This window comes from Macaca mulatta, chromosome 13 (assembly GCF_049350105.2).
Source record: "Macaca mulatta isolate MMU2019108-1 chromosome 13, T2T-MMU8v2.0, whole genome shotgun sequence".
NCBI lineage: Eukaryota > Metazoa > Chordata > Mammalia > Primates > Cercopithecidae > Macaca > Macaca mulatta.
In genome coordinates this window covers 77003349-77030383 of record NC_133418.1, presented here as the reverse complement: position 1 = coordinate 77030383, position 27035 = coordinate 77003349, and the positions used below count along the sequence as shown (strand labels likewise).

General features: G+C 44.6%; 1 protein-coding gene across 1 annotated transcript; it reads left to right on the top strand.

Moving 5' to 3' along the window:
• Nucleotides 1-836: 836 nt before the first annotated feature.
• MSH6 (mutS homolog 6) lies at nt 837-27029 on the top strand. Its single transcript, NM_001266076.2, is given in 10 exon segments — nt 837-1216; nt 10248-10444; nt 15198-15367; nt 18527-21071; nt 23583-23848; nt 25086-25203; nt 25777-25866; nt 26337-26491; nt 26585-26784; nt 26899-27029. Coding segments are annotated over 10 exon segments (4083 nt in total). The 5' UTR covers nt 837-956; the 3' UTR covers nt 26981-27029.
• Nucleotides 27030-27035: the final 6 nt, after the last annotated feature.

Sequence of the window (27035 nt, the reverse complement as noted above, 5' to 3'; positions counted from 1 at the left end):
CATGTTGACTAGGCTGGTCTTCAACGCCTGACCTCAGGTGATCCACCCGCCTCGGCATCCCAAAGTGTTGGGATTACAGGCGTGAGCCACCGCGCCCGGCCTCATAGTCTCTTGCTTTCTAAAATTTGAAAAATCCTGTAAAGACACACCTGGGTCAAAGGGCTCAGATAACGGACTGTGGCCCTTAAGTACCTACCTCACAGGTTATTCAAAGGATCGATTTAGTTATTAGATGTAAAATACTGGGATCAGTGCCTGGCAAAGGAAAGCTTTGTACAGCTGCAGGTTTTTACCATACACAAGAGTATCGCTAACGAATGCTATTACAATATTCATTTAGTATTTACCAAGTGCCTACTCTGTACGAATCTTGAGAATACAACGTGAAGGTGAACTGCTGACTAAACTTTAGTTCCCATCGCTCCGGCTCCTTGCGAAAGTGCTCTAACGACAGGAGGTCACGCGAGCGCCGGACGCGTTTCTCCCCGCGAGCCCCTTTCCGCGGCCCTTCGGGTCCCCCCGACTACCCGCGCCCAGGAGGTGCGCGTCCCCGCTGTTCCCGCTTCCGCTCCAGAGAGGGAGGGCTTTCCGAGCCCGCTAGGCCCGCAGCCGCAACCAACCTCGGGTCGGAGTGTTCCGGCCCGGCCAGCCCCGCAGGGTAAGGGAAGAGACGCTCAGCAATTCCCCGCGCGGGGCCCAGGCGTCAGCAGCAGCCCTGGCCCCTCCCCGCCAGCGTGCCAGCCCCGCCCCTCCCTACGTTGCCGCGCGCCCGGGGGCGGGGCCTGGCGCGCACCGCCGGCGCACGGCGAGGCGCCTGTTGATTGGCCACTGGGGCCCGGGTTCCTCCGGCGGAGCGCACCTCCCCCCAGGTTTCCCGCCAGCAGGAGCCGCGCGGTAGGTGCGGTGCGTTTCGGCGCTCCGTCCGACAGAACGGTTGGGCCTTGTCGGCTGTCGCTATGTCGCGACAGAGCACCCTGTACAGCTTCTTCCCCAAGTCTCCGGCGCTGAGTGATGCCAACAAGGCCTCGGCCAGGGCCTCTCGCGAAGGCGGCCGTGCCGCCGCTGTCCCCGGGGCCTCTCCTTCCCTAGGCGAGGATGCGGCCTGGAGCGAGGCTGGGCCTGGGCCCAGGCCCTCGGCGCGCTCCGCGTCGCCGCCTAAGGCGAAGAACCTCAACGGAGGGCTGCGGAGATCCGCAGCGCCTGCGGCCCCCACCAGGTAGCGGAGTGGGGGTGGGGTCGAAGGCGGGGGCATAGCGGCGGGGCGCTCGGAACCCGGGGAGGGGAGACTCGCACAGGAGGTTGGGGGCTGCACGGCCTGGCCCTGGGATCGGAGGAGGCGGGACCGCAGAGTTGGCTTGAAGGAGTGCAGGGGTCGAATCTGGAGCGTTTGGGGGTGTAGCTTGTAAACAGGGTCGGAGGAGAAAGGCTGTGCAGGAAGAAGGCTGCAGGGGAGACGCGGAGAGTCCGGGCCTTTTGGAAGGAGACGCGTCCCGCCAGGTGGGGGTGCTGGGCGAAGGAAGAGGCGACCCGCGCAGCTCCGGCTGGGGCGGGGGCCCGGGAGGTGGGAGCACTGGGGGTGGGGCCAGAAGGGGAAGGCGCCGGGCCCGTTTGGTGGGCGGTGCGGGGGGCGGGGTGGCGGGAAGGAGGAATGCCTGCGGGAGGGCGAACGCCGAGAGCCAGGTGATGTGGGGTGCAAAAGGAGGTTCCTCGGCCGGCGCGGAGACAGTGAGTTGGGGCTCCAGTAGTCGATCGAGGTAGACACTTCTGGGTAGTTAAGAGTCGCGGTCGCCTAGACGCCTTGGGGACGGTGGGCCTTCGCCCTAGGTGAGGGGCCGCCGAGGGGGTGGGCCAGGAGCTGTGAGCGCGGGGGGTGTGTCACCATGGGGACCGCGGGGCCTGATTGGGCGGGGTGCGGGCGGGGCGGGGCCGAGGGGAGCCGAAGTGAAGGGATCGGGCTGGGTCCTGCAGTAGGTAGACCACGTGCACCCACACAAATGAAAATAGAAGCTATATTTTGACGCACGTGGAAATTCGTGTCGAGTGGAAAATACTTTATTTTATGAAACAGTGTAATTTTTATGGGGCATTGTAATTTTTTCGAAGTTGAGGGTGAGTTTTTAGAGGCCTTAATTGGGCCCTGGTCAAAGATGTGTGGACGCGACTCTGGGGAAGCCGGCCGGGAGTTGTCCTCACGTTTTGGGCAGTTCAGTGCTTTTTTGTTTTTCCTTATTGAGACGGAGTTTCTCTTAAGCCCAGACTGGAGTGCAATGGCGCGATCTCAGCTCACCGAAACCTCCGCCTCCCTGGTTCAAGCGATTCCCCATCTTCAGCTTCCCGAGTAGTTGGGATTACAAGAATGCACCACCACACCCAGCTAATTTTGTATTTTTAGTAGAGACGGGGGTTTTTCCTTGTTGGTCGGGCTGGTCTTGGAATTCCCGACCTCAGGTGATCCCTCCGCCTACTTTGGCCTACCAAAGTGCTGGGATTACAGACGCCAGCCACCGCGGCCGGCCTGTTTAGGGCTTTTTATCCGGGCAGCGGGAGACATTTTGAAAAGCTCGCTTTTACTGTTTGCCAGATACATATATATATATATTTTGAGACGGAGTCTTGCTGTGTTGCCCAGGCTGGAGTGTAGTGGCGTGATCTTGGCTCACCACAACCTCTGCCTCCCGGGATCAAGAGATTATCCTGCCTTAGCTTCCCAAGTAGCCGGGACTACAGGTGCGCGCCACCACGCCTGGCTTATTTTTGTATTTTTAGTAGAGACGGGTTTCACTACGTTGGCCAGGCTGGTCTCGAACTGCTGACCTCTTGATCTGCCCGCCTCTGCCTACCAAAGTGCTGGGATTACAGGCATGAGCCACCGAGCCCGGCCGTTGACCAGATATTAAACACATAGTTTAATGGTAGCTATTTGGCTATTTGAACAAATGAAGAAATAGAGGCTCAGAAAAAATAACTCATTTAAGAGAGCCAGCTAGTGTTTTTTGTTTTGTTTTTGTTTTGAGATGGAGTCTCGCTCTGTCGCCCAGGCTGTAGTGCTGTGGCGCTTTCTCGGCTCACTGCACCCTCTACTTCCTGCGTTCAAGCGATTCTCCTGCCTCAGCTTCCGGAGTAGCTGGGATTAAGGAAGTGCGCCACCGCCGCCCGGCTAATTTTTCACCATGGGATTTCACCATGTTGGCCAGGCTGGTCTTGGAACTGCTAACCTCAAGTGATCCACCAACCTCGGCCTCCCAAAGTGCTGGGATAACAGGCGTGAGCTACTGTGCCTGGCTGCTAGTTAGTGCTCTTGAATAATGGATTTCAAATCCATTTAAATCCAGTTTAAAGTGTCTTAAAGGAATTCTGAGATTTTTCTAAGTGTAATTATAGTGTTACTCTTGTTTAAGCGACCGGTTCCCGCAGTTTAAATATAGGTAGTTGTACATTAGTAGAATCTGCTTGTGGGGAACAGAGCCAGCATCCGCAATAACAAACTCATGATTAGAAAAGCATGATGTATTGTTTACCTGAGCATGAATTGATTGTTGAATCCAAACCAAATGGGTCTATTGTAAGGATGTACTTTACATTCATATTGAATAGCATATGTTATTTGTTTCTTGAGGTTTGAGTTTAAGATACTTGTAAAAATAAAACATTGTATATACTTCACCTCCCATTATGGAGAGGATTCCAGGGTATTCAAGAAAGATGGGCATTTGATACTAGGTTTCTAAAGAAACTACAGTGTCTAGATCATTGCCGAGCCCAGCATTAGGCATTATGGATCCTGGATTCAACCATGAACAGGACAAAGCAAAGAGGCAATTCTAGACTCCCAAGTGGAAAGGGGACGGAGAGGATGTGGGTCAGGCTAGGCTCTCAGCTCTGTAAACCGAAACCAGAAGGACAAAAATAGGGTTAGACAGATTATAGTGAGAGTGGGAAGCTGGTTCAGGAAGAGGAAGGTCTACAAATGGTGGGTAGGATGAAAGGAGGAGGAGGGAACATTGCAGAAGTTAAGCAGAGATCCAATCATGAACAGTCTGATGAGCTACAGAGACATTTGGACTTGCTCCCTGAATCATTTAAGCCTTAAAACATGTTGAGCATCTTTTTAATTTTTGAGACGGAGTTTCACTCTTGTTGCCCAAGCTGGAGTGCAGTGGTGTGGTCTTGGCTCACTGCAACCTCTGCCTCCTGGGTTCAAGCGATTCTCCTGCCTCAGCCTCCCAAGTAGCTGGTATTACAGGTGCCTGCCACCACGTCCAGCTAATTTTTGTTTTTATAGTAGAGATGGGGTTTCACCATGTTGGCCAGGCTGGTCGCAAACTCCTGACCTCAGGTGATCCACCCACCTCAGCTTCCCAAAGTGTTGGGATTACAGGCGTGAGCCACCGCGCCTGGCTGAGCATCTTTTAATGTTTGTCATTTAGATTTCCTCTTGTGCTGAAGTGTTTGTCTTTTGCTGTTTCTTTTTTTTCCTAGTTCTTTGTCAGTTGTGTGTGATGTAAATGTCGTCTTCCACAATGAGTTCTTTCATTTAGTTTATAGTTTTGTTGTTGAATAATAGAGGTCTCACTATGTTGCCTAGGCTGGTCTTGAACTCTTGCTCTCAAGCGATGTTCCCACTTCAGCGTCCCAACCTGTTGGGATTACAAGTGTGAGCCACCACACCCAGCCTTATGGCATCTTTTTATGAACAAATTATTGATTATAATGTGGAATTTGTCCTTTTATTTTCTCTGTGGTTAATGTTTCTATAGGTTTTAAGAAATCCACAGGAAGGCTGGGCGCAGTGGCTCATGCGTGTAATCCCAACACTTAGGGAGGCCAAGGCAAGCCAACATGGCTAGACCCTGTCTCCAAAAAATATGAAAATTAGCCAGGCATGGTGGCGTGTGCCTGTAGTCCCAGGTCTTTGGGAGACTAAGATGGGAGGATCACTTGAGTCCAGGAGGTTGAGCCTGCAGTGAGCCAAAGAGATCACGCCATGCACTCCAGCTAGGGTGGCAGAGTGAGATCCTGTCTGCCAAAAAATAATTAAAAAAAGTTGGTGAAAATGTTGATTATATATTTTAGGAACAACTAGTAATTGACACCAAAATTATGGACTAAAGAGAAAGCAAAAATAATGTAATTTTAAAACAAAATTCAAAAGGTCTGTTTAGTGTATATTTAGACAAGGTCATTACTTATTATATCAAAGTTTTTACATTTATTTTGTGACCTGTCAGCTGTTCCTCTTAACATTTTTCCCCAGTGTCTTTAAAAACCCCAAGAATACCAGACATTTAAGACATCACTTAAAGCTTTAAAAGCACTTGCAAAATCATAAAATCATAATTTAAGGTGTTTTTAGAGGGCAGGAGCGGTGGCGGCAGGCAGTGTTTTGCTCTGTTGCCCAGGCTGAAGTACAGTGGCAGATCTCAGCTCACTGCACCCTCGATCTATCCAGCTTAAGCGATCCTCCCACCTCAGCTTTCTGAGTAGCTGGGACCCCAGGTGCACACCATCCCATACCTGGCTAATTTTTAAATTTAGAGACAAGGTTTCCCTATGTAGCCCAGACTGGTCTCAAATTCCTGGGCTCTCAAGAGATCCTCTCAAAGTGCTGGAATCATAGGTGTGAGCTGCCACACCTGGCCTGTTTTGGCATTCTTGAAAACTGCAGGATTACCACAGATAAAATTTTAAAATTACCTTTAAAGAATTCAAGTTTACACACAAAAAAAGAATTCCTTTGCTAGCATTGAGTGAAGAAAAATTTTGAGAAATGTTTAAGATTTTAGTTTTGTTACACAATACATTTTACTATCTGTTTAATTATCTTTTTTGGCTTAGAAACCACTGTTTCCTGGGCCCAAGATGTTCAGTAGTACTCTTTTTCTTCAAGCTTTTTAGCATTGGAGGAACTGCATATTACTAAAATTTTTAGTCTTAGCATTTTATAGCTTACTGCTATTCTGCTATTTCTTTTCTTTTCCTTTTTTTTTTTTTTTTTTTTTAGATGGAGTCTCGCCCTGTTGCCCAGGCTGGAGTGCAGTGGCGTGATCTGGGCTCACTGCAACCTCCACCTCCTGGGTTCAAGGGATTCTCTTGCTTCAGCCTCCCGAGTAGCTGGGATTACAGGCACCTGCCACCATGCCCAGTTAATTTTTGTATTTTTTAGTAGAGACGGGGTTTCGCCATGTTGACCAGGCTGGTGGTCTTGAACTCTTGACCTCAGGTGATCTGCCTGCCTCATCCTCCCAAAATGCTGGGATTATAGGTGTGAGCCACCACGCCCGGCCCAGCATACTGCTGTTTCTTTCTTTCTTTTTTTTTTTCTTTTTTTTTGTGAGATGGAGTCTGTTGCCCAGGCTAGAATGCAGTGACATGTTCTGGGCTCACTGCAACCTCTGCTGCTTGGGTTCAAGTGATTCTCCTGCCTCAGGCTCCCGAGTAGCTGGGGATTATAGGCCTCTGCCACCACACCTGGCTAATTTTTGTATTTTTAGTAGAGACGAGGTTTCCCCATCTTGGCCAGGCTGGTCTTGAACTCCTGACCTCGTGATCCACCTGCCTTGGCCTCCCAGAATGCTGAGATTACAGGCCTGAGCCACCGCACCTGGCCCATACTGCTGTTTCTTAACAGCAGAGAAATTATATGTGAAATTCTGTAACTATAATGGTAATAAAGGATAAAATGATGTTGAAAAGCAAAATTTTTTGTTTAAATGCTTATGTTTCTAATAACATTTTATTTCAAAAAGGAATTTATTTCAAAACTGATAATGGTTGGATTCAGCTTTTCACACAAACATTTTTTTCCTAGTGAGGATACACATTTATCTTGTAAACAAATTGAAGACATTATTTTTTTAATTGCTTGCTTAGAAATGAAGTAATTCTTGGCCGGGCGCGGTGGCTCACGCCTGTAATCCCAGCACTTTGGGAGGCCGAGACGGGCGGATCACGAGGCCAGGAGATCGAGACCATCCTGGCTAACACGGTGAAACCCCGTCTCTACTAAAAAATACAAAAAACTAGCCGGGCGAGGTGGCGGGCGCCTGTAGTCCCAGCTACTCAGGAGGCTGAGGCAGGAGAATGGCGTGAACCCGGGAGGCGGAGCTTGCAGTGAGCTGAGATCCGGCCACCGCACTCCAGCCTGGGTGACAGAGTGAGACTCCGTCTCAAAAAAAAAAAAAAAAAAAAAAAAAAAAAGAAATGAAGTAATTCTTTTCTAGTGATCTTTTATTTTATTTTATTTTTTTTGAGACGGAGTCTTGCTCTGTCGCCCAGGCTGGGGTGCAGTTGCCGGATCTCAGCTCACTGCAAGCTCCACCTCCCGGGTTCACGCCATTCTCCTGCCTCAGCCTCCTGAGTAGCTGGGACTACAGGCGCCCGCCACCTCGCCCGGCTAGTTTTTTGTATTTTTTAGTAGAGACGGGGTTTCACCGTGTTAGCCAGGATGGTCTCGATCTCCTGGCCTCGTGATCCGCCCGTCTCGGCCTCCCAAAGTGCTGGGATTACAGGCTTGAGCCACCGCGCCCGGCCTTCTAGTGATCTTTTAAAGCATGATACCTCATACATCATTTAAAACAATTTGTACTGCATTTTACACATGACAGAGTTCTAAGGTAACAGCCCTTTTCTAAGACTAAAGTTACAGTCGTCCCTCCTCCCTTTGTATCTGAGGGGGATTGGTTGCAGGACCCTCCTGTGAATACCCAAATCCTTGGATGTCCAAGTCCCTCATGAAATGTCGTATTTGCATATAACCTATACACATCCTCCCCTGTACTTTATCTCTAGATTACTTACAATGCTTAATACACTGTAAATGCCATGAAATCAGTTGTTCAACTATATTTTAAATTTTGTATTTTTTTTCCTTTTTTTGCGACAGAGTCTTGCTCTGTTGCCCAGACTAAAGTGCAGTCCCAGACTAAAGTGCAGTACAGTGGTCACATCTCACTGCACCTTTAACCTCCCAGGCTCAAGCTGTCTTCCTGCCTCAGCCTCCCAAAGTGTTGGAATTACAGGCATGAGCCATCATACCTGGCCACTATTTTTTATTGGTTTTAAATTTTTGATTTAAAATTTTTAATCTAGGTTGGTTGAATCTGGACTGGAACCCAAGGATACGTTTGTCGAGCCTACTGTATTTACTTTGGAATAAAACTAGAATGCTTAACTTATATGTTAAAAATACTTTATTTGGCTGGGTGTGGTGGCTTATGCCTGTAATGCTAGCACTTTGAGAGGCCAAGGCGGGTGAATCACTTGAGGTCAGGAGTTTGAGACGAGCCTGGCCAACATGGCAAAACCCTGACTCTACAAAAAAATGCAAAAATAAGCCAGGTGTGATGGCACGTGCCTATAGTCTTGGCTATTCAGGAGGCTGAGACACAAGAATCGCTTGAACCGGGGAGGTGGAGGTTGCAGTGAGCCGAGATAGCGCCGTTGCACTCCAGCCTTGGCGACAGAGCAAAACTGTCTCACAAAAAAAAAAAAAAAAAAAAAAAAGAAGGCGGCGGCTGGGTGTGGTGGCTCACGCTGTAATCCCAGCGCTTTGGGAGTCTGAGGCAGGTGGATCATTTGAGGTCAGGAGTTCAAGACCAGCCTGGCCAACACGGTGAAACCCCACCTTTACTGAAAATACAAAAATTAGCTGCAAGGTAGTGATGCACGCCTGTAATCCCAGCTACTCCGGAGGCTGAGACAGGATATTCGCTTGAACCCAGGAGGCAGAGGCTGGTGAGCCAAGATCACGCCACTGCACTCCAGTCTGAGTGACAGAGTAAGAACCTGTCCTGCCCACCGCCCTCCCCCACCCAAAAAAAAGAAAACTTGATTACATATATAGATATAAAACTTTTAAAATGAGGTCCTTTTTGCACATGCCTTTCAGGTCTCAGTCAGAGACTTGAGTTATTTTATTTTTATTATTAGTTTTTTGGAGATAGGGTCTTGCTGCAGTCTGAACCCCCTCAGGCTAAGGTGATCTTCCTGTCTTAGCCTCCCTAGTGGTTGGGACTACAGGTGCATGCCACCACACTTGGTTAATTTTTTTTGGATTTTTTTGTACAGTCGAGGTCTCACTATGTTGCCCAGGCTGGTCTCAAACTCGTGGGCTCAAGTGATCCTCCCTCGGCCTCTAAAGTAGCTGGGACTACAGGGGTGTGTGCCACCATAACCAGCTATTTTTTAAAATTTTAAGTAGAGACCATGCCTTACTACATTGCTTAGACGGGTCTTGAATTCCTGGTCCCAAGAGATCTCCCTCTTGGCCCAAATTGCTCACATTACATGCGTGAGCCACTGCGCCCAGCCTATACTTACATTTTTTGAAGAAAGGGAGACTTTATATTTCATGATTGGGTCAAAATCATGTGGTTTCAATTGGCTAATTGTTATTCTAAAATGTCTAAAATGTTCTTGTTGTGTGCCTCTTAATTTTGAAGTTATTCAGTGAAACCTTTAAGTAGGCCTAGGTATCTAATACTTAGGCAGGGATTATCAGCAGTTTGTGGCCTCTCCATCACTGATGGGCAGCTCTTCTGTATTTTGTTAGATTCCTCCCCCCTGCCCCTGAAAACTCACAGGGCTAAATCTATTTTTGTGAAGATTCAAAATCTGTTTTTGATTTTGTAGCAATATATATACTCTGGCACGTTAGGCACTCACTTGTTGACTTGAGTTTTTCTGCAAAACTAGTTTGTAGGGGGAGGGTAATAGAGTGTTAGGTAGCTTTCAGAATACATAGGATGGTAAGTGAGAAAGATTCCAAGCAAGTCTAATGAATTAGATAATTTACTTAGTAAATTATATAATCAGTATGCTTTATAATAATATTGTGAGTTAGATCCTGTTTCTGATATGTACATACCATATTGTGTAGGAGCTATTAATTTGGAGAGCATATACAGTGAGTCCATGCCTTTTTCCTGCCATCAGCATTATACCAAAATTCTGCCATGGTTTTTAAACTTTGATTCTGAGTAAGTTTCTTACCCTAATAACATAACTATATTTGTGTTTGTCTTCATAGTTAAATATGCACTATGATATCAGCTTGCTTACGTTTTTAAAATGACTTGAATGTGTGACTTTAAAAATTATTCTAGAATCTCTGTGCTTCAATATTAATGCCAGAAGACTTCAAAGGAGTCTTAATGATACCTTTCTTGGAATTGTTTATTTGTAGGTAACTGCCTTTAAGGAAACTTGACCAAATATTAACTAAGTTATGTATTTCCTTTTGGCAACAGTTGTGACTTCTCCCCAGGAGATTTGGTTTGGGCCAAGATGGAGGGTTACCCCTGGTGGCCTTGTCTGGTTTACAACCACCCCTTTGATGGAACATTCATCCGCGAGAAAGGGAAATCAGTCCGTGTTCATGTACAGTTTTTTGATGACAGCCCAACAAGGGGCTGGGTTAGCAAAAGACTTTTAAAGCCATATACAGGTAAGAGTCACTACTGCTGTGTGTGTGTGTGTGTGTGTGTGTGTGTGTGTGAGAGAGAGAGAGAGAGAGACAGACTTTTTTCCATATGGTGAAATTAAGTGTATTTTACCCCAGTAAATTGCAAGGGTGGTAGTTGTGAAAGCTTCTGGCATGGGAAAAGGATATAACGTGATCTTTAGCTGTTTTGTTTTGTAGAATGGAATTTTTATTTCTGTCTTTTGAGTGACTTACAGCAGTATTATACCCTTAATATAATAAGGGTAAACTAAACTGTCCCCCCATCTTGAAGAGTCCAAGATAAAGTTAATGTCATTAGGATACATAGCCTATAGATCAGCGACATTCTCTAGGAAAGATGGAGATGCACACTACCTGGCCTCCAAACTATTCACTCATGAGCACATCTGAGTTGAATTTCACACTGAACTCCTGGAACCATAACTTTGTTTTCCCAGGTCTAGTCTTATTTATCACAGACATCAACAGCCCTGCACGTTTAGCTTCACTTGGGCTAGGTGCACCCCATCATCTCTTGCACAAATTCTCTTTTTTTTTTTTGGAGACAGAGTCTCACTCTGTTGCCCAGGCTGGAGTGCAGCAGCTCGATCTCGGGCCACTGCAACCTCTGCCTCTGGGTTCAAGAGTTTCTCCTACCTCAGCCTCTCGAGTAGCTTGGGATTATAGGCACATGCCACGTTGCCTGGCTATTTTTTTTTTTTTTTTTTTTTGAGATGGAGTTTTGCTCTTTTGGCCCAGGCTGGAGTGCAATGGCGCAATCTCAGCTCACTGAAACCTCCACTTCCTGGGTTCAAGTGATTCTCCTGCCTCAGCCTCCGGAGTAGCTGGAATTACAGGTGCACGCCACCATGCCCAGCTAATTTTATGTATTTTTAGTAGAGACGGGGTTTCACCATGTTGGCCAAGCTGGTCTTGAACTCCTGACCTCCAGTAGTCCACCCACTTCCCCCTCCCAGAGTGCTGGGATTATAGGCGTGAGCCACTGTGCCTGGCTGCCCAGCTAATTTTTGTATTTTTAGTAGAGATGGGTTTTCACCATGTTGGCCAGGCTGGTCTCCAACTTCTGACCTCAGGTGATCTGCGCACTTCGGCCTCCCAGGAGTCTCCAGTCTAGTACGTTGTTGAACTCAGTGTTGTAAAATCCGAACAAGGGTCAGTTTCCCACATAACTGGGAAATTCCCAGAATCATACTCTTTCATCATAGTGCTCATCCTACAAAAAAGGGTTGGGGACATTTTGTCTAAAATTAAATCTAAATGGTGATCTGACATACAGGTGGAAAGAGGATTGGGAAGTTTTGTTCTCTCTTCTACCAACTTGTCATATAATCTTGGCCAAGCAAAGTAACTTGTTTTTTCTTTTAATCTTTTTAAAAGAAATAGAGACAGAGTTTTGCCATGTTGCCCAAGCTGGTCTCAAACTCCTGCCTGAGCTCAAGCAGTCCGCCCGCCTCAGCCTCCCAAAGTGCTGAGACTATAGGCATGAGCCACCATGCCCCCGGGCTCAGCCAACTTTCTCGTTTTGTTTTCAATAGATGGGGGTCTCACTTGGTCACCCAGCCTGGAGTATAGTGTTGGGATCATAGCTCACTGGAGCCTTGAACTCCTGGGCTCAAGTGATTCCCCCCTGCTTTAGCCTCCTCAGTAACTGGGACTAGAGGTGTCTGCCACCATACCTGGCTAATTTTTAAATAGTTTTTTTTTTTTTTTTTTTTTTTTTTTTTTAAAGAGATGAAGGTCTTGCTATGTTGTCCAGGGTGGTTCTTAGCCTCCAGTGATCCTCCTGCATCAGACTCCCAAGTAGTTGGGTGATCTGGCTAAAGTAACTTATTTTCTGATACCGTTTACTTGTATTTAAAATGAATCTCATTGGGATTGCATTGGGGCTCGGCATAGTGGTTCACACCTGTAATCCCAGCGCTTTGGAAGGCCAAAGTGGGCAGATGACCTCAGGTCAGGAGTTCGAGACTAGCCTGGCAAACATGGTGAAACCCCATCTCTACTAAAAATACAAAAATTAGCTGGGCGTGGTGGCACATGCCTGTAATCCCAGCTACTTGGGAGGCTGAGGCAAGAGAATCGCTTGAACCCAGGAGGTGGAGGTTGCAGTGAGTCGAGATCACACCCCTGCACTCCAATCTGGGCGACAGAGCGAGACTCCATCTTTAAAAAAAAAAAAAAAATGTCAGGTGCAGTGGCTCACACCTGTAATCCCAGCACTTTGGGAGGCCCATGCGGGTGGATCACGGGGTCAGATGTTGAAGACCAGCCTGACCAAGATGGTGAAATGCCGTGTCTACTAAAAATACAAAAATAAGCTGTAATCCCAGCTACTCGCGAAGCTGCAGCAGAGAATTGCTTAAACCCGGTAGGTGGAGGTTGCAGTGAGCCAAGATCGCGCCACTGCACTCCAGCCTGGGCAACAGAGTGAGACTTCATCTCAAAAATAAATAAAATAATAAGTGAATAAAATATAAAATGATCTCTTATTGAACCAGATGATATGTAAAGTTTCTTCTAGGACCAATTTTGAGATTTAAAAAAATATTTGGCAGAACGACTTTTATTTTTTTTTGCAAGAGTCGCGCTTTATCACCCAGCCTGGAGTGGAATGGCACAATCTCAGCTCACTACAATCTCTGCCTCCTGGGTTCAAGCGATTCTCCTGCCTCTGCCTCCTGAGTAGCTGTGAATATGGGTGCCCACCACCAGGCCCTGCTAATTTTTGTATTTTTTAGTAGAGTTGGGGTTTCACCATGTTGGCCAGGCTGGTCTCTAACTCCTGACCTTAAGTGATCCGCCCACCTTAGCCTCCCAAAGTGCTGGGATTACAGGCGCGAGCCACTGGGCCGGCCCAGAATGACTTTAAAAAGAGATCAATAAGGCCAGGTGTGGTGGCTCATGCCTGTAATCCCAGCACTTTGGGAGACTGAGGTGGGCAGATGACCTGAGGTCAGGAGTTGGAGACCAACCTGGCCATACATGGTGAAACCCCGTCTCTACTAAAATACAAAAATTAGCTGGTCATGGTGGCGCGTGCCTGTCATCTCAGCTACTCAGGAGGCCGGGGCAGGAGAATTGCTTGAACCTGGGAGGCAGTTTCTTTTTTCTTTTTTTGAGACGGAGTCTCACTTTGTCACCCAGGCTGGAGTGCAGTGGTGCAATCTTGGCTCAATGCAACCTCTGTCTCCTGGGTTCAAGTGGTCCTCCCGCCTCAGTCTCCCTAGTAACTGAGACTACAGGTATGCACTACCACACCTGGTTAATTTTTGTATTTTTACGAGAGACGGATGTCACCATGTTGACCAGGCTGCTTTTGAACCCCTGACCTTAAGTGATCCACTCGCCTTGGCCTCCCAAAGTGCTGGGATTACAGGTGTGAGCCACCGTGCCCAGCCCTAAAGTTGTATTTTGGTGGAACGAACTGTTTTGAGAAATAAATTTTAACGCATTGAGTCTGAATGGGGCTACTCTTTCAAAATGTGAAGGCCCCTTAAAGTAGCACATTGGTTGGTTATTCTTTTATGTATTTAGATTTATCTGATCTAGTTGTCTTTGGGACAGACTCATATTATCATAGCTGCATGTAACTGCCAGTGTAGTCTTTGTCTTCCTGAAGTGTTTTTTTATTTGTTTTTATTTTTTATTTTATTTTTATTTTTGAGATGGAGTCTTGCTCTGTTGCCCAGGCTGGGATGCAGTGGTGCAATCTTGCCTCACTGCAACCTCCGCCTCCTGAGTTCAAGTGATTCTCCTGCTTCAGCCTCCTGACTAGCTGGGACTACAGGCATGTGCCACCACACCCAGCTAATTTTTGTATTTTTAGTAGAGACGGGGTTTCACCTTATTAGTCAGGTTGGTCTTGAACTCCTGACCTCATGATCTGCCCACCTCGGCTTCCCAAAGTGCTGGGATTACAGGTACGAGCCATTGTGCCCAGCCAGTAAATTTTTAAGAAAGGTTCTCAAACCTCTTTTAAATCTTCTGCCTCACTTAAAGAGGTATGCCCTACCTGTTTTGGGCTGTACACCCAGGTCATTAGAAGAGAGACTAAGTCCTGGGTGACCCCATAGGGCACCTTCAGGGAAGTAAAATTGATGATTTTAGTTTCACCAGTAGTTTTTCCCTCAATATGTATTCCTTGTATGCTTTATTGATCTATCTATATCAATAAAAAGTAATGGGGCATTACAAATTATACTTAATTGTTGTCATTCTTGTTCATTAGGGCAAATGTTGTAGGTTGAGTCAAGTGTCCACAAGTTGTGTATGTGTGTGTATGTGTGTATATATATATACACACATACACACACAATTTTTTTTTCCATTGAGACAGGGTCTTGCACTGTTGCCCAGGCTGGAGTGCAGTGGTGCAATCTCGGTTCACTGCAACCTCTGCCTCCCAGGTTTAAGTGATTCTCCCACCTCAGCCTCCCAAGTAGCTGGGACTATAGGTGCATACCACCACCTTCGGCTAATTTTTGTATTTCTTTGGTAGAGATGGGGTTTCACCACATTACCCAGGCTGGTCTCGAATTCCTGACCTCAAGTAGTCTGCCCCCATAAGCCTCCCAAAATGCTGGATTACAGGCGTGAGCCACCGTGCCTGGCATATATATATTTTAAGATAGAAATGGGGTTTGCTATGTTGCTCAGGCTGGTCTTGAACTGCTGGGATTACAGGTGTGAGCCCCTGTACCCAGCCCTTATTATTTATAAATACATTTCTTTCTAGGTTCAAAATCAAAGGAAGCCCAGAAGGGAGGTCATTTTTACAGTGCAAAGCCTGAAATACTGAGAGCAATGCAACGTGCAGATGAAGCCTTAAATAAAGACAAGATTAAGAGGCTTGAATTGGCAGTTTGTGATGAGCCCTCAGAGCCAGAAGAGGAAGAAGAGATGGAGGTGGGACAATTGCAAGCATTCAGTTGTTATTTATGTTAGGGTGATGGGGGAAGAAAGGGGGAGGGTGGATGAACAAGATACCTTGTTTTATATATGTGTGTATATATGGTTTTTTTTTTATTTTTTAATGTATTTTTATTATTTATTTATTTATTTATTTTTTGAGACGGAGTCTCACTTTGCCACCCAGGCTGAAGTGCAGTGGCATGATTTAGGCTCACTGCAACTTCCATCTCCCTGGCTTCAGCGATTTTCCTGCCTCAGTCTCCCAAGTGGCTGGGATTACAGGCACACATCACCATGCCCGGCTAATTTTTGTATTTTTAGTAGAAATGGGGTTTCACCATATTGGCCAGGCTGGTCTCGAACTCCTGACCTTGTGATCTGCCCACCTCGGCCTTCCAAAGTGCTGGGATTACAGGCATGAGCCACTGCGCCCAGCTGTATTATTTTATTATATATACATGCATACTTCTGTACTTCCCTGGACTGTAGGATAAGTTAGGTTACTTAGAATCTCAACAGCGGCCGGGCGCGGTGGCTCACGCCTGTAATCCCAGCACTTTGGGAGGCCGAGGCGGGCGGATCACAAGGTCAGGAGATCGAGACCACGGTGAAACCCCGTCTCTACTAAAAATACAAAAAATTAGCCGGGCGCGGTTGTGGGCGCCTGTAGTCCCAGCTACTCGGGAGGCTGAGGCAGGAGAATGGCGTGAACCCGGGAGGCGGAGCTTGCAGTGAGCCGAGATCGCGCCACTGCACTCCAGCCTGGGCGACAGAGCGAGACTCCGTCTCAAAAAAAAAAAAAAAAAAGAATCTCAACAGCTAGCATCCTTTTTACTTACGTTTTCAAACCTACTGGCAGGGTAAGCAAGAAGTAGTACCATTTTGGTAAGAAGTAGAGAGCTTGGGACAGTAAAGATGGAGTAATACATATATAAGGGTATAGTCAGGCCCTAGAAATTAATTATCCAGTTTTATGCTTTTTATAAAAAAATTGAGATGGGGTCTCGCTATGTTGCCCAGGCTGGTCTCAAACTCCTGAGTTCAAGGGATATGCCTGCCTTGGCCTCCCAAAGTGCTGGGATTACAGGCGTGAGCCCCAGCGCCCAGCCCCAGCTTTATGCTTTTAATTCTAAAACTTTTTTTGTTGTATTTTGCATTGGTAAGAATAGATGTTAAATAAACCTTGAAATACACTTGGCTCAAACCTTAATGGTCATGGATAAAGTGAATTAAAACTTGTTAGGGGCCAGGTGTGGTGGTTAATGCCTGTAATCCCAGCACTTTAGGAAGCTGAGGCAGGTGGATGTCTTGAGGACAGGAGTTCAAGACCAGCCTGGCCAACATAGTGAAACTCTGTTTCTGTAAAAAATACAAAAATTAGCTGGGCGTGGTGGCACACACCTGTAACCCCAATTAGGAGGCTGAGGCATGAGAATTGCTTGAACTTGGGAGGCAGAGGTTGTAGTGAGCCAAGATCGTACCAGTGCGTTCCAGCCCAGGTAACAGCAAGAAGACTCTGTCACCAAAAAAAAAAAAAAAGTTACGGAAGTGAAAAAATAATTAATTTAGAACAAGCTTGTCCAGTCCGTGACCCAGGACGGCGTTTAAATTGGCCCAACACAAATTCGTAAACTTTCTTAAAACATTTTGTGATTTTTTTGTTGTTGTTGTTGTTTTTTTAGCTCATCAGCTATCGTTAGTGTTAGTGTATTTTATGTGTGGCCTAGATAATTCTTCCAGTGTGGCCCAGGGAAGCCGAAACATCATTATTCTCTGATCTATCAAATTAATGAGCTACATCCTAAAAGACATTCATCTATAACTGAGCTCAGTTTCAAGTTTTGTTCCTCTTTCAGTAGATGAAATAGGGAATAAGCAAGTTGATAAAGTGGATATTTTAATTTTAAGGTTGAAACTAAGGATCATAACGTTATCAGAGGTTTAGAACTGGATGGCAGCTACAGAGATCATCTAGCCTAATACTGGTTTAACAAATGAGGGAGATCATAATAGGTGAACGTGCTAGGCCTGAGTTGAGACAGCCAGTTGTGGAAGAGCAAACACTAGAACCAGTATAAGTTGCTTACTTCTTTCTTATGCTATTAATGAGGACATCACCTCCTGATATTTATGATATATGGTCATGCCAACAGCTTTGTCATAAATAGAACTCCCATGACAGCAATCACTTAATCCTGTAGTTAGAGATGGGGTCTCACTGTGTTGCCAGGCTGACCTTGAACTCTTGGGCTCAGTGATTCTCTCTGCAGGCACCTGCTACTGTGCCCGGTGCAGCACTTTGTGTTTTTGAACATAACCTCAAGATGTTATTGTCTTCATAGTAAAACAAAAGATGAGGCTTAGAACTGGATCATTTTGCCTTCGCTTCTTACCTCCTCCCAGTTCAAAATGCTTGCATCTCTTAATAGCATTCCCTTGGAATCGCACTTGAACTCAAACTCAAGCCTCAGAGCAATCTTTTTTGTAGTTTTAGTCTTTTAGCCAGAGAGTCGACTTACCCCCATACCCACTCTGCTTCCTTCATAATGCTGCTTTCAGTGGGCAGAGAATCCTTACCCTTCTTGTATTATGTCACTTTGTGGGGTGGGGTTGGCGCCTGCCACACTTACAGCAAGTCCAGAGAGTTTTTTCCCACCATGTTTGCAGGAGAACTATTGGCATGGAAAATGACAATTGTTTTAATGTCAGGTGAAACTGAAGTTGATGTTCATTGAGAAGTTTCTAATTTCTGGAGGTGGGTTCTTTTTTTGGTATATGAAGTTGCAGCATATTAAGAGAATTTACAGTAGTACAGATGGCTCCACAACTTATGATGGGGTTACATAAACTAAAAATGTGTTTAATACACCTACCCCACCAAATGTTGTAGCTTGGGCTTAGCCTAACCTATCTCAGACATGCTCAGAACACTTAAATATTATCCTAAAGTTGGGCAAGATCATGTAACACAAAGCCTATTTTATAATAAGGAATTGACCATGTCATGTAATTTATCGAATACTGTACTAAAAATGAAAAACAGAGTGGCTGCATGGGTACCATTATAAAGTCAAAAAATCGTAAGTCTAACTGTCTATATTATGGTTTTCCAAATTTTGATTTGTTTTTAAATACTCCTTCCTTTCCTGGCAGGTAGGCACAACTTATGTAACAGATAAGAGTGAAGAAGATAATGAAATTGAGAGTGAAGAGGAAGTACAGCCTAAGACACAAGGATCTAGGCGAAGTAGCCGCCAAATAAAAAAACGAAGGGTCATATCAGACTCTGAGAGTGACATTGGTGGCTCTGATGTGGAATTTAAGCCAGACACTAAGGAGGAAGGAAGCAGTGATGAAATAAGCAGTGGAGTGGGGGATAGTGAGAGTGAAGGCCCGAACAGCCCTGTCAAAGTTGCTCGAAAGCGGAAGAGAGTGGTCACTGGAAATGGCTCTCTTAAAAGGAAAAGTTCTAGGAAGGAAATGCCCTCAGCCACCAAACGAGCAACTAGCATTTCATCAGAAACCAAGAATACTTTGAGTGCTTTCTCTGCCCCTCAAAATCCTGAATCCCAAGCCCACGTTAGTGGAGGTGGTGATGACAGTAGTCGCCCTACTGTTTGGTATCATGAAACTTTAGAATGGCTTAAGGAGGAAAAGAGGAGAGATGAGCACAGGAGGCGGCCTGATCACCCCGATTTTAATGCATCTACACTCTATGTGCCTGAGGATTTCCTCAATTCCTGTACTCCTGGGATGAGGAAGTGGTGGCAGATTAAGTCTCAGAACTTTGATCTTGTCATCTGTTATAAGGTGGGGAAATTTTATGAACTGTACCACATGGATGCTCTTATTGGAGTCAGTGAACTGGGGCTGGTATTCATGAAAGGCAACTGGGCCCATTCTGGCTTTCCTGAAATTGCATTTGGCCGTTATTCAGACTCCTTGGTGCAGAAGGGCTATAAAGTAGCACGAGTGGAACAGACTGAGACTCCGGAAATGATGGAGGCACGATGCCGAAAGATGGTACATATATCCAAGTATGATAGAGTGGTGAGGAGGGAGATCTGTAGGATCATTACCAAGGGTACACAGACTTACAGTGTGCTGGAAGGTGATCCCTCTGAGAACTACAGTAAGTATCTTCTTAGCCTCAAAGAAAAAGAGGAAGATTCTTCTGGCCATACTCGTGCATATGGTGTGTGCTTTGTTGATACTTCACTGGGAAAGTTTTTCATAGGTCAGTTTTCAGATGATCGCCATTGTTCGAGATTTAGGACTCTAGTGGCACACTATCCCCCAGTACAAGTCTTATTTGAAAAAGGAAATCTCTCAAAGGAAACGAAAACAATTTTAAAGAGTTCATTGTCCTCTTCTCTTCAGGAAGGTCTGATACCTGGCTCCCAGTTTTGGGATGCATCCAAAACTTTGAGAACTCTCCTTGAGGAAGGATATTTTCGGGAAAAGCTAAGTGATGACATTGGGGTGATGTTACCCCAGGTGCTTAAAGGTATGACTTCAGAGTCAGATTCCATTGGGTTGACACCAGGAGAGAAAAGTGAATTGGCCCTCTCTGCTCTAGGTGGTTGTATCTTCTACCTCAAAAAATGCCTTATTGATCAGGAGCTTTTATCAATGGCTAATTTTGAAGAATATATTCCCTTGGATTCTGACATAGTCAGCACTACAAGATCTGGTGCTATCTTCACCAAAGCCTATCAACGAATGGTGCTAGATGCAGTGACATTAAACAACTTGGAGATTTTTCTGAATGGAACAAACGGTTCTACTGAAGGAACGCTGCTAGAGAGGGTTGATACTTGCCATACTCCCTTCGGTAAGCGGCTCCTAAAGCAATGGCTTTGTGCCCCACTCTGTAGCCCTTATGCTATCAATGATCGTCTAGATGCCATAGAAGACCTCATGGTTGTGCCTGACAAAATCTCCGAAGTTGTAGAGCTTCTAAAGAAGCTTCCAGATCTTGAGAGACTACTCAGTAAAATTCATAATGTTGGGTCTCCCCTGAAGAGTCAGAACCATCCAGATAGCAGGGCTATAATGTATGAAGAAACTACATACAGCAAAAAAAAGATCATTGATTTTCTTTCTGCTCTGGAAGGATTCAAAGTAATGTGTAAAATTATAGGGATCATGGAAGAAGTCATTGATGGTTTTAAGTCTAAAATCCTTAAGCAGGTCATCTCTCTGCAGACAAAAAATCCTGAAGGCCGTTTTCCTGATTTGACTACAGAACTGAACCGATGGGATACAGCCTTTGACCATGAAAAGGCTCGAAAGACTGGACTTATTACTCCCAAAGCAGGCTTTGACTCTGATTATGACCAAGCTCTTGCTGACATAAGAGAAAATGAACAGAGCCTCCTGGAATACCTAGAGAAACAGCGCAACAGAATTGGCTGTAGGACCATAGTCTATTGGGGGATTGGTAGGAACCGTTACCAGTTGGAAATTCCTGAGAATTTCACCACTCGCAATTTGCCAGAAGAATACGAATTGAAATCTACCAAGAAGGGCTGTAAACGATACTGGACCAAAACTATTGAGAAGAAGTTGGCTAATCTCATAAATGCTGAAGAACGGAGAGATGTATCATTGAAGGACTGCATGCGGCGACTGTTCTATAACTTTGATAAAAATTACAAGGACTGGCAGTCTGCTGTAGAGTGTATCGCAGTGTTGGGTAAGACTTTGAACAAGCTTGTTCCTCAGGCTTTCATACGTAGTGCTCTATGCCAGCTATGTATTATCTCTAAACATAAGTAACAAGGTAAATATGGTACATATTTTGACATGCATATACATATTTGCATCCTGACTAGGCTGCCCACAGCAATTTAAGTTACTCACCTGAAACTCGCTTTTATCTTAGTAGCCCTTTGGCCTTTCTTCAGTCTTGAGACGTGGTCTTGCTCTGTCACCCAGGCTAGAGTATGGTGACACAACCACGGCTACTGCAGCCTTGACCTCCCAGGCTTAAATGATCTTTCCACCTCAGCCTCCCCAGGTAGCTGAGACTACAGATAACGCACCACCATGCATGGCTAATATTTAAACGTTTGTAGAGAGATGGGGTCTCACGGTTTGCCAGGGCTGGTCTTGAACTCCTGGGCTCAAGTGATCCTCCTGCCTCGGCTTCCCAAAGTGCTGAGGTTACAGGCATGACCCATTGCGCCTGGCCCTTTCTTCAGTCTTTAATTAAATTGAATAAAAGGTTTTTGTTTTCAGACAGTGTCTTGCTCTGTTACCCAGGACAGACCTCTCATATCTACCTCCTAGGTAGCTAGGATTTATAGGTAAGCACTTGCCTGCCTCGCTTTATTTTTTTGGTGGGGGAAGGGAGATGAAGCTTCCCTATGTTGCCCAGGCTGGTCTCAAATTCCTGACCTCAGGTGATCCTCCAGTCTCCCAAAAGTGCTAGGATTACAAGCATGAGCCACGGGGCCTGGCCAAAAGATTTGTTGTTTTTAAGATGGAGTCTCGCTCTTGCCCAGGCTGGAGTGAAATGGCACGATCTTGGCTCATTACAACTGCCGCCTCCCAGGTTCAAGTGATTCTCCTGTCTCAGCCTCCGAGAAGTAGCTAGGACTATGGGCATGAGCCACCATGCCCAGCCATTTTTTGTATTTTTAGTAGAGACAGGGTTTCGCCATGTTGGCCTGGCTGGTCTTGAACTCCTTATCTCAGGTGACCCACCCGCCCTAGCCTCCCAAAGTGCTGGGATTATAGGCATGAGCCACCGCACCTAGCCCAAAAGATTTTTAAATGTGTTATACTTCATGAGACAGACTTTATTTTAGATGAAATTTTATTTTTAGTTGAGCTTTTTATTATTTGGTGAATACTGTTTCAAGGTGCTTTGTTACACTATCTGTTGCATCATTTTAAAATTTCATTTTATTACAACCCTTGTATTTCAGTGAGTCCATCTGCTTACAATTTTAAAAGGTCAATCGTTCCTTTTTTCTTTAGCCAAATTGTCGAAGATTCTTTCCTGCAATTGATTTTTCAAAGCCCTGAGTTAGGAATTTACAATTTGGCAACCATCTCAACTTCATAAACAATTTTGTTCTTTAAATGTCATGGCCAACATTACCTGGAACCATTGCTGTTTTACAGTTTAGGTTTATGTTGTATATGTTTTTTAAATTTTTTAGAGATGGGGTCTTGTTCTTTTCAGACGAGTACAATGGGATGACTAGCTCATAGCAGCCTCGAACTGCTGGGTTCAAGCAATTCTCCTGCTTCAGCCTCCTCAGTAGCTGGGACTATAGGTGGTCATCACCACACCTGGCTGATTTTTGTATTTTTGGTAGAGACAGGGTTTTTATCATGTTGGCCAGGCTGGTCTTGAACTTCTGACCTCAAAGCGATCTGCCCACCTTGATATCCCAAAGAGCTGGGATCACAGGCATGAGCCACTGCGCCCAGCCCTGTTTTTTTTTTTAAATAACTGTAGTTTACCTGAATTTGTAACACAGTAATACAACACTATTTTGATCTGAACACAAGTATCCAATGGAACAGAATAATACACTTCCTTTTAGTGTGTTGCATTTAGTTACTGGGTAATTTAAAATCCTTCCTCAGCACAGGCGTTCAAAAACCAGTCTTCAGAGATTGTTTTAATATCAGTGTGCCAACTTTGGCACATTCTGCTAAGTAAGAGGCTTAAGTGTAGCATGTCTCTCTGCTTTTTTTTTTTTTTTTTTTTTTTGAGACAGAGTCTCTCTGTTGCCCAGGCTGGAGTACAGTGGTGCGATCTTGACTCACTGCAACCTCTGCCTCCCAGGTTCAAGTGATTCTCCTGCCTCGGCCTCCTGAGTAGCTGGGATTACAGGCATGTGCCACCTGTATTAGGCACCGCTAATTTTTGTATTTTTAGTAGAGACGAGGTTTCACTATGTTGGTCACGCTGGTCTCGAACTGCTTACCTCGTGATCTGCCTGCCTCAGCCTCCTGAAGTGCTGGGATTACAGGCGTGAACCACCGTGCCTGGCCTCTGCTCTTTTAGCTTTCCCTTGGCACTTCTCTGGCCCAGATGTTAGACGTATTTTGAGGGGGCAGATCTTTGGACTGTAATTGACAGTTCTCTCTCTTATAATGAAACGTGTTATAATGAAGACCTGTAAAACACTCAGGCTGATAAAACCTCCAAAGATGAAGCCTCACTTGTTACCCTCTCTTTTAACAGATGTCTTACTGTGCCTGGCTAACTACAGTCGAGGGGGTGATGGTCCTATGTGTCGCCCAGTAATTCTGTTGCCAGAAGATACCCCTCCCTTCTTAGAGCTTAAAGGATCACGCCATCCTTGCATTACGAAGACTTTTTTTGGAGATGATTTTATTCCTAATGACATTCTAATAGGCTGTGAGGAAGAGGAGCAGGAAAATGGCAAAGCCTATTGTGTGCTTGTTACTGGACCAAATATGGGGGGCAAGTCTACACTCATGAGACAGGTAACTGCTTCTTAAGGTTTTGTTATCAGAAAGTCATTTGTGACATTAGGAACAACATACTTAGGTGATCATTTTCCAAACACAGTTATATAAAATTCAGCCAGTGACTTAATAGAAAGCAAAGGGAAATACTCCCTGTGTTATAAAAGTGAGCATTTACCTGAAACATCTCTGCTTAATGTTAAGTGGAATATATGTTAAAAAGGGGAAGGAGGTCAGTCATTCAAGTCTTGAGACTCTTTGACTTGAATTCATTTCCTCAGAAGGTAGGTATAGTCATAATGAACAAAAATACAAAGGCTGTATGAAAAGATGAAATGTTACAGGTTTATCCTTAAAATTAGACTCATTTGCAGAAATGTTTCATGTGAACAGCCTATGGCCAACTTAGGTAAGAAAGCAAATACAGTTCATGACCTCTAGCAACTGTTGGAAACTGCTCTTTAGGGATGACATGCTGGCCCTTTTTTTGTTGTTGTTGCCAAGGCTGAAGTGCAGTGATGCCATCACAGCTCACTGCAGCCTCAAACCCCCAGGTTCAACCCATCCTCCTGCTCCCCAGTAGCTGGGACTATAGATGTGCACCACCATGCCTAGCTCATTTTTTAAGAAAATTCTTACGGCATTGTATTTATCTTCCCTTTATAACCAGGGGTTGACCAGCCACAGAACTTGTAAAGTTTTTTTGTATTTTTAAAAGGTTGTAAGAAATAGAGGTAGTAATTGGCTGGTCCCTGCTGCTCTCCTGCATTATAGTATACTTCTGTTCACCTAGTTTGCTAGAGAGAGGCAGAATAGTGTGTATAGTGATTTCCAAATTTTTTCTTTAAATCAGAATCACCTGTGACAATGTTTAAAAAAAAAAAAGGGTGCAGAGATTCCATCCTGAAATGGATTCTCTTGATTGGAATTGATTCTAGGCATCTCTAGTAGTTTTAAAGAGCTCCTAGGTGATTCTATTCTGGCCGACGTTGAGAATCACTAGGGTAGTGGGGTTAGTAAGCAGGCTCTGATGTTTTAAAGGCCAGTGAGGCCCTATGCCTCTTGTCTCTCTCAGCCTCAACTTTCTCCATTTTAGCAAATGGATTTCAGAATAGAACCAACCTACACAGGATTGTGAAAGTTTTTTTAGAGTGCCTAGCTCTCTTACATAAGGGTTCATAAGAAAGACAAAAGTTTATTGTCTATAAAACTCTTGCTAACAGTCATAAAAGACCTTTTCCTCCCTCATCCACAGGCTGGCTTATTAGCTGTAATGGCCCAGATGGGTTGTTACGTCCCCGCTGAAGTGTGCAGGCTCACACCAATTGATAGAGTGTTTACTAGACTTGGTGCCTCAGATAGAATAATGTCAGGTGAGTTTTTTGTTTTCCACCTAAGTTCTCATTCATTCATTTAGATATGATAAAAGACAATTGCTTCTTGTATGTGAGCCTTTTAAATCTAATGTTTGATTTTTCTGGTGTTACTTTAAAAACACCACTTTTTAAGAATTGCATAGTCTTTTTTTTTTTTTTTTTTTTGAGATGGAGTTTCGCTCTTGTTGCCCAAGCTGAAGTGCAATGGCATGATCTTGGCTCACTGCAACCTCTGCCTCCAGGTTTGAGTGATTCTCCTACCTCAGCCTCTCCAGTAGCTGGGATTATAGGCACACGCCATCACACCCAGCTAATTTTTTGTATTTTTAGTAGAAGCGGGGTTTCACCACGTTAGGCTGGTCTCGAACTCCTGACCTCAGGTGATCTGCTTGCCTTGGCCTCCTAAAAGTGCTGGGATTACAGGCGTGAGCCACCGTGCCCGGCCAATCACTGTACAGTCTTTAATGAGATTTAATATTTTATACCAGTATGTGTAGCTCATGATAGCTATATAACCTAAAAGAAGAATTTATATAATATGATTTGCATTTGTGATTTTTTTTTTTTTAGGTGAAAGTACATTTTTTGTTGAATTAAGTGAAACTGCCAGCATACTTATGCATGCAACAGCACATTCTCTGGTGCTTGTGGATGAATTAGGTAAGACATTAAACTTTTCATTTGAAGGCTATCTTACAAACATTTGTCCAAAGAATTTTTCTAGAAGATTATCTGAAGGACATCTAAACAATATGACTGTCTTTAGAGCATGCACTCACCATTATGGCACAGACCCATAGTTGCAGATAAAAGGTGATATTGTGAAAGGCTTTTGATTACCCATTAATTACTAGGCCTTACGTTGTTCAATTATAATAAATTATAATAAAACATAATACAGGGATGAGAACACTAATAGGAGGACTCACGAAGTTTCTGACCTTGAGCGATACTGTATTTAAAAGAAACCTCACTCCCCATGGGCTGCTAAGCAGACTTGTTTAGCTAAACAAGGTCTATTTATAGAATGCTTTTAGACATGGATATACTAACAGATGCTATTTTTCTGTCCTAGCATTTTTATTTTAATTCCCTTGAGTTACATCCTTATGCATATTTTACTTTAACAGGAAGAGGTACTGCAACATTTGATGGGACAGCAATAGCAAATGCAGTTGTTAAAGAACTTGCTGAGACTATAAAATGTCGTACATTATTTTCAACTCACTACCATTCATTAGTAGAAGATTATTCTCAAAATGTTGCTGTGCGCTTAGGACATATGGTATGTGCAAATAGTTTTTTCCCACAAATTCGGTTTTTTGAGAGGGCCCTTCTGTTGCTAGCACATGTATCGCTAATATTTTTCTTTCTTAAGGCATGCATGGTAGAAAATGAATGTGAAGACCCCAGCCAGGAGACTATTACCTTCCTCTATAAATTCATTAAGGGAGCTTGTCCTAAAAGCTATGGCTTTAATGCAGCAAGGCTTGCTAATCTCCCAGAGGAAGTTATTCAAAAGGGACATAGAAAAGCAAGAGAATTTGAGAAGATGAATCAGTCTCTACGATTATTTCGGTAACTATAATGGAATTATAACTGACCTTAAGTTTCATAAAAACAGTAAAAGTGGGAGGGATGGATGCACTATGAAAAACAAAAAAAATTTTTCTTTTTTTTTTTAATTTTAAGGGAAGTTTGCCTGGCTAGTGAAAGGTCAACTGTAGATGCTGAAGCTGTCCATAAATTGCTGACTTTGATTAAGGAATTATAGACTACATTGGAAGCTTTGAGTTGACTTCTGACAAACTTGGTAAATTCAGACAACA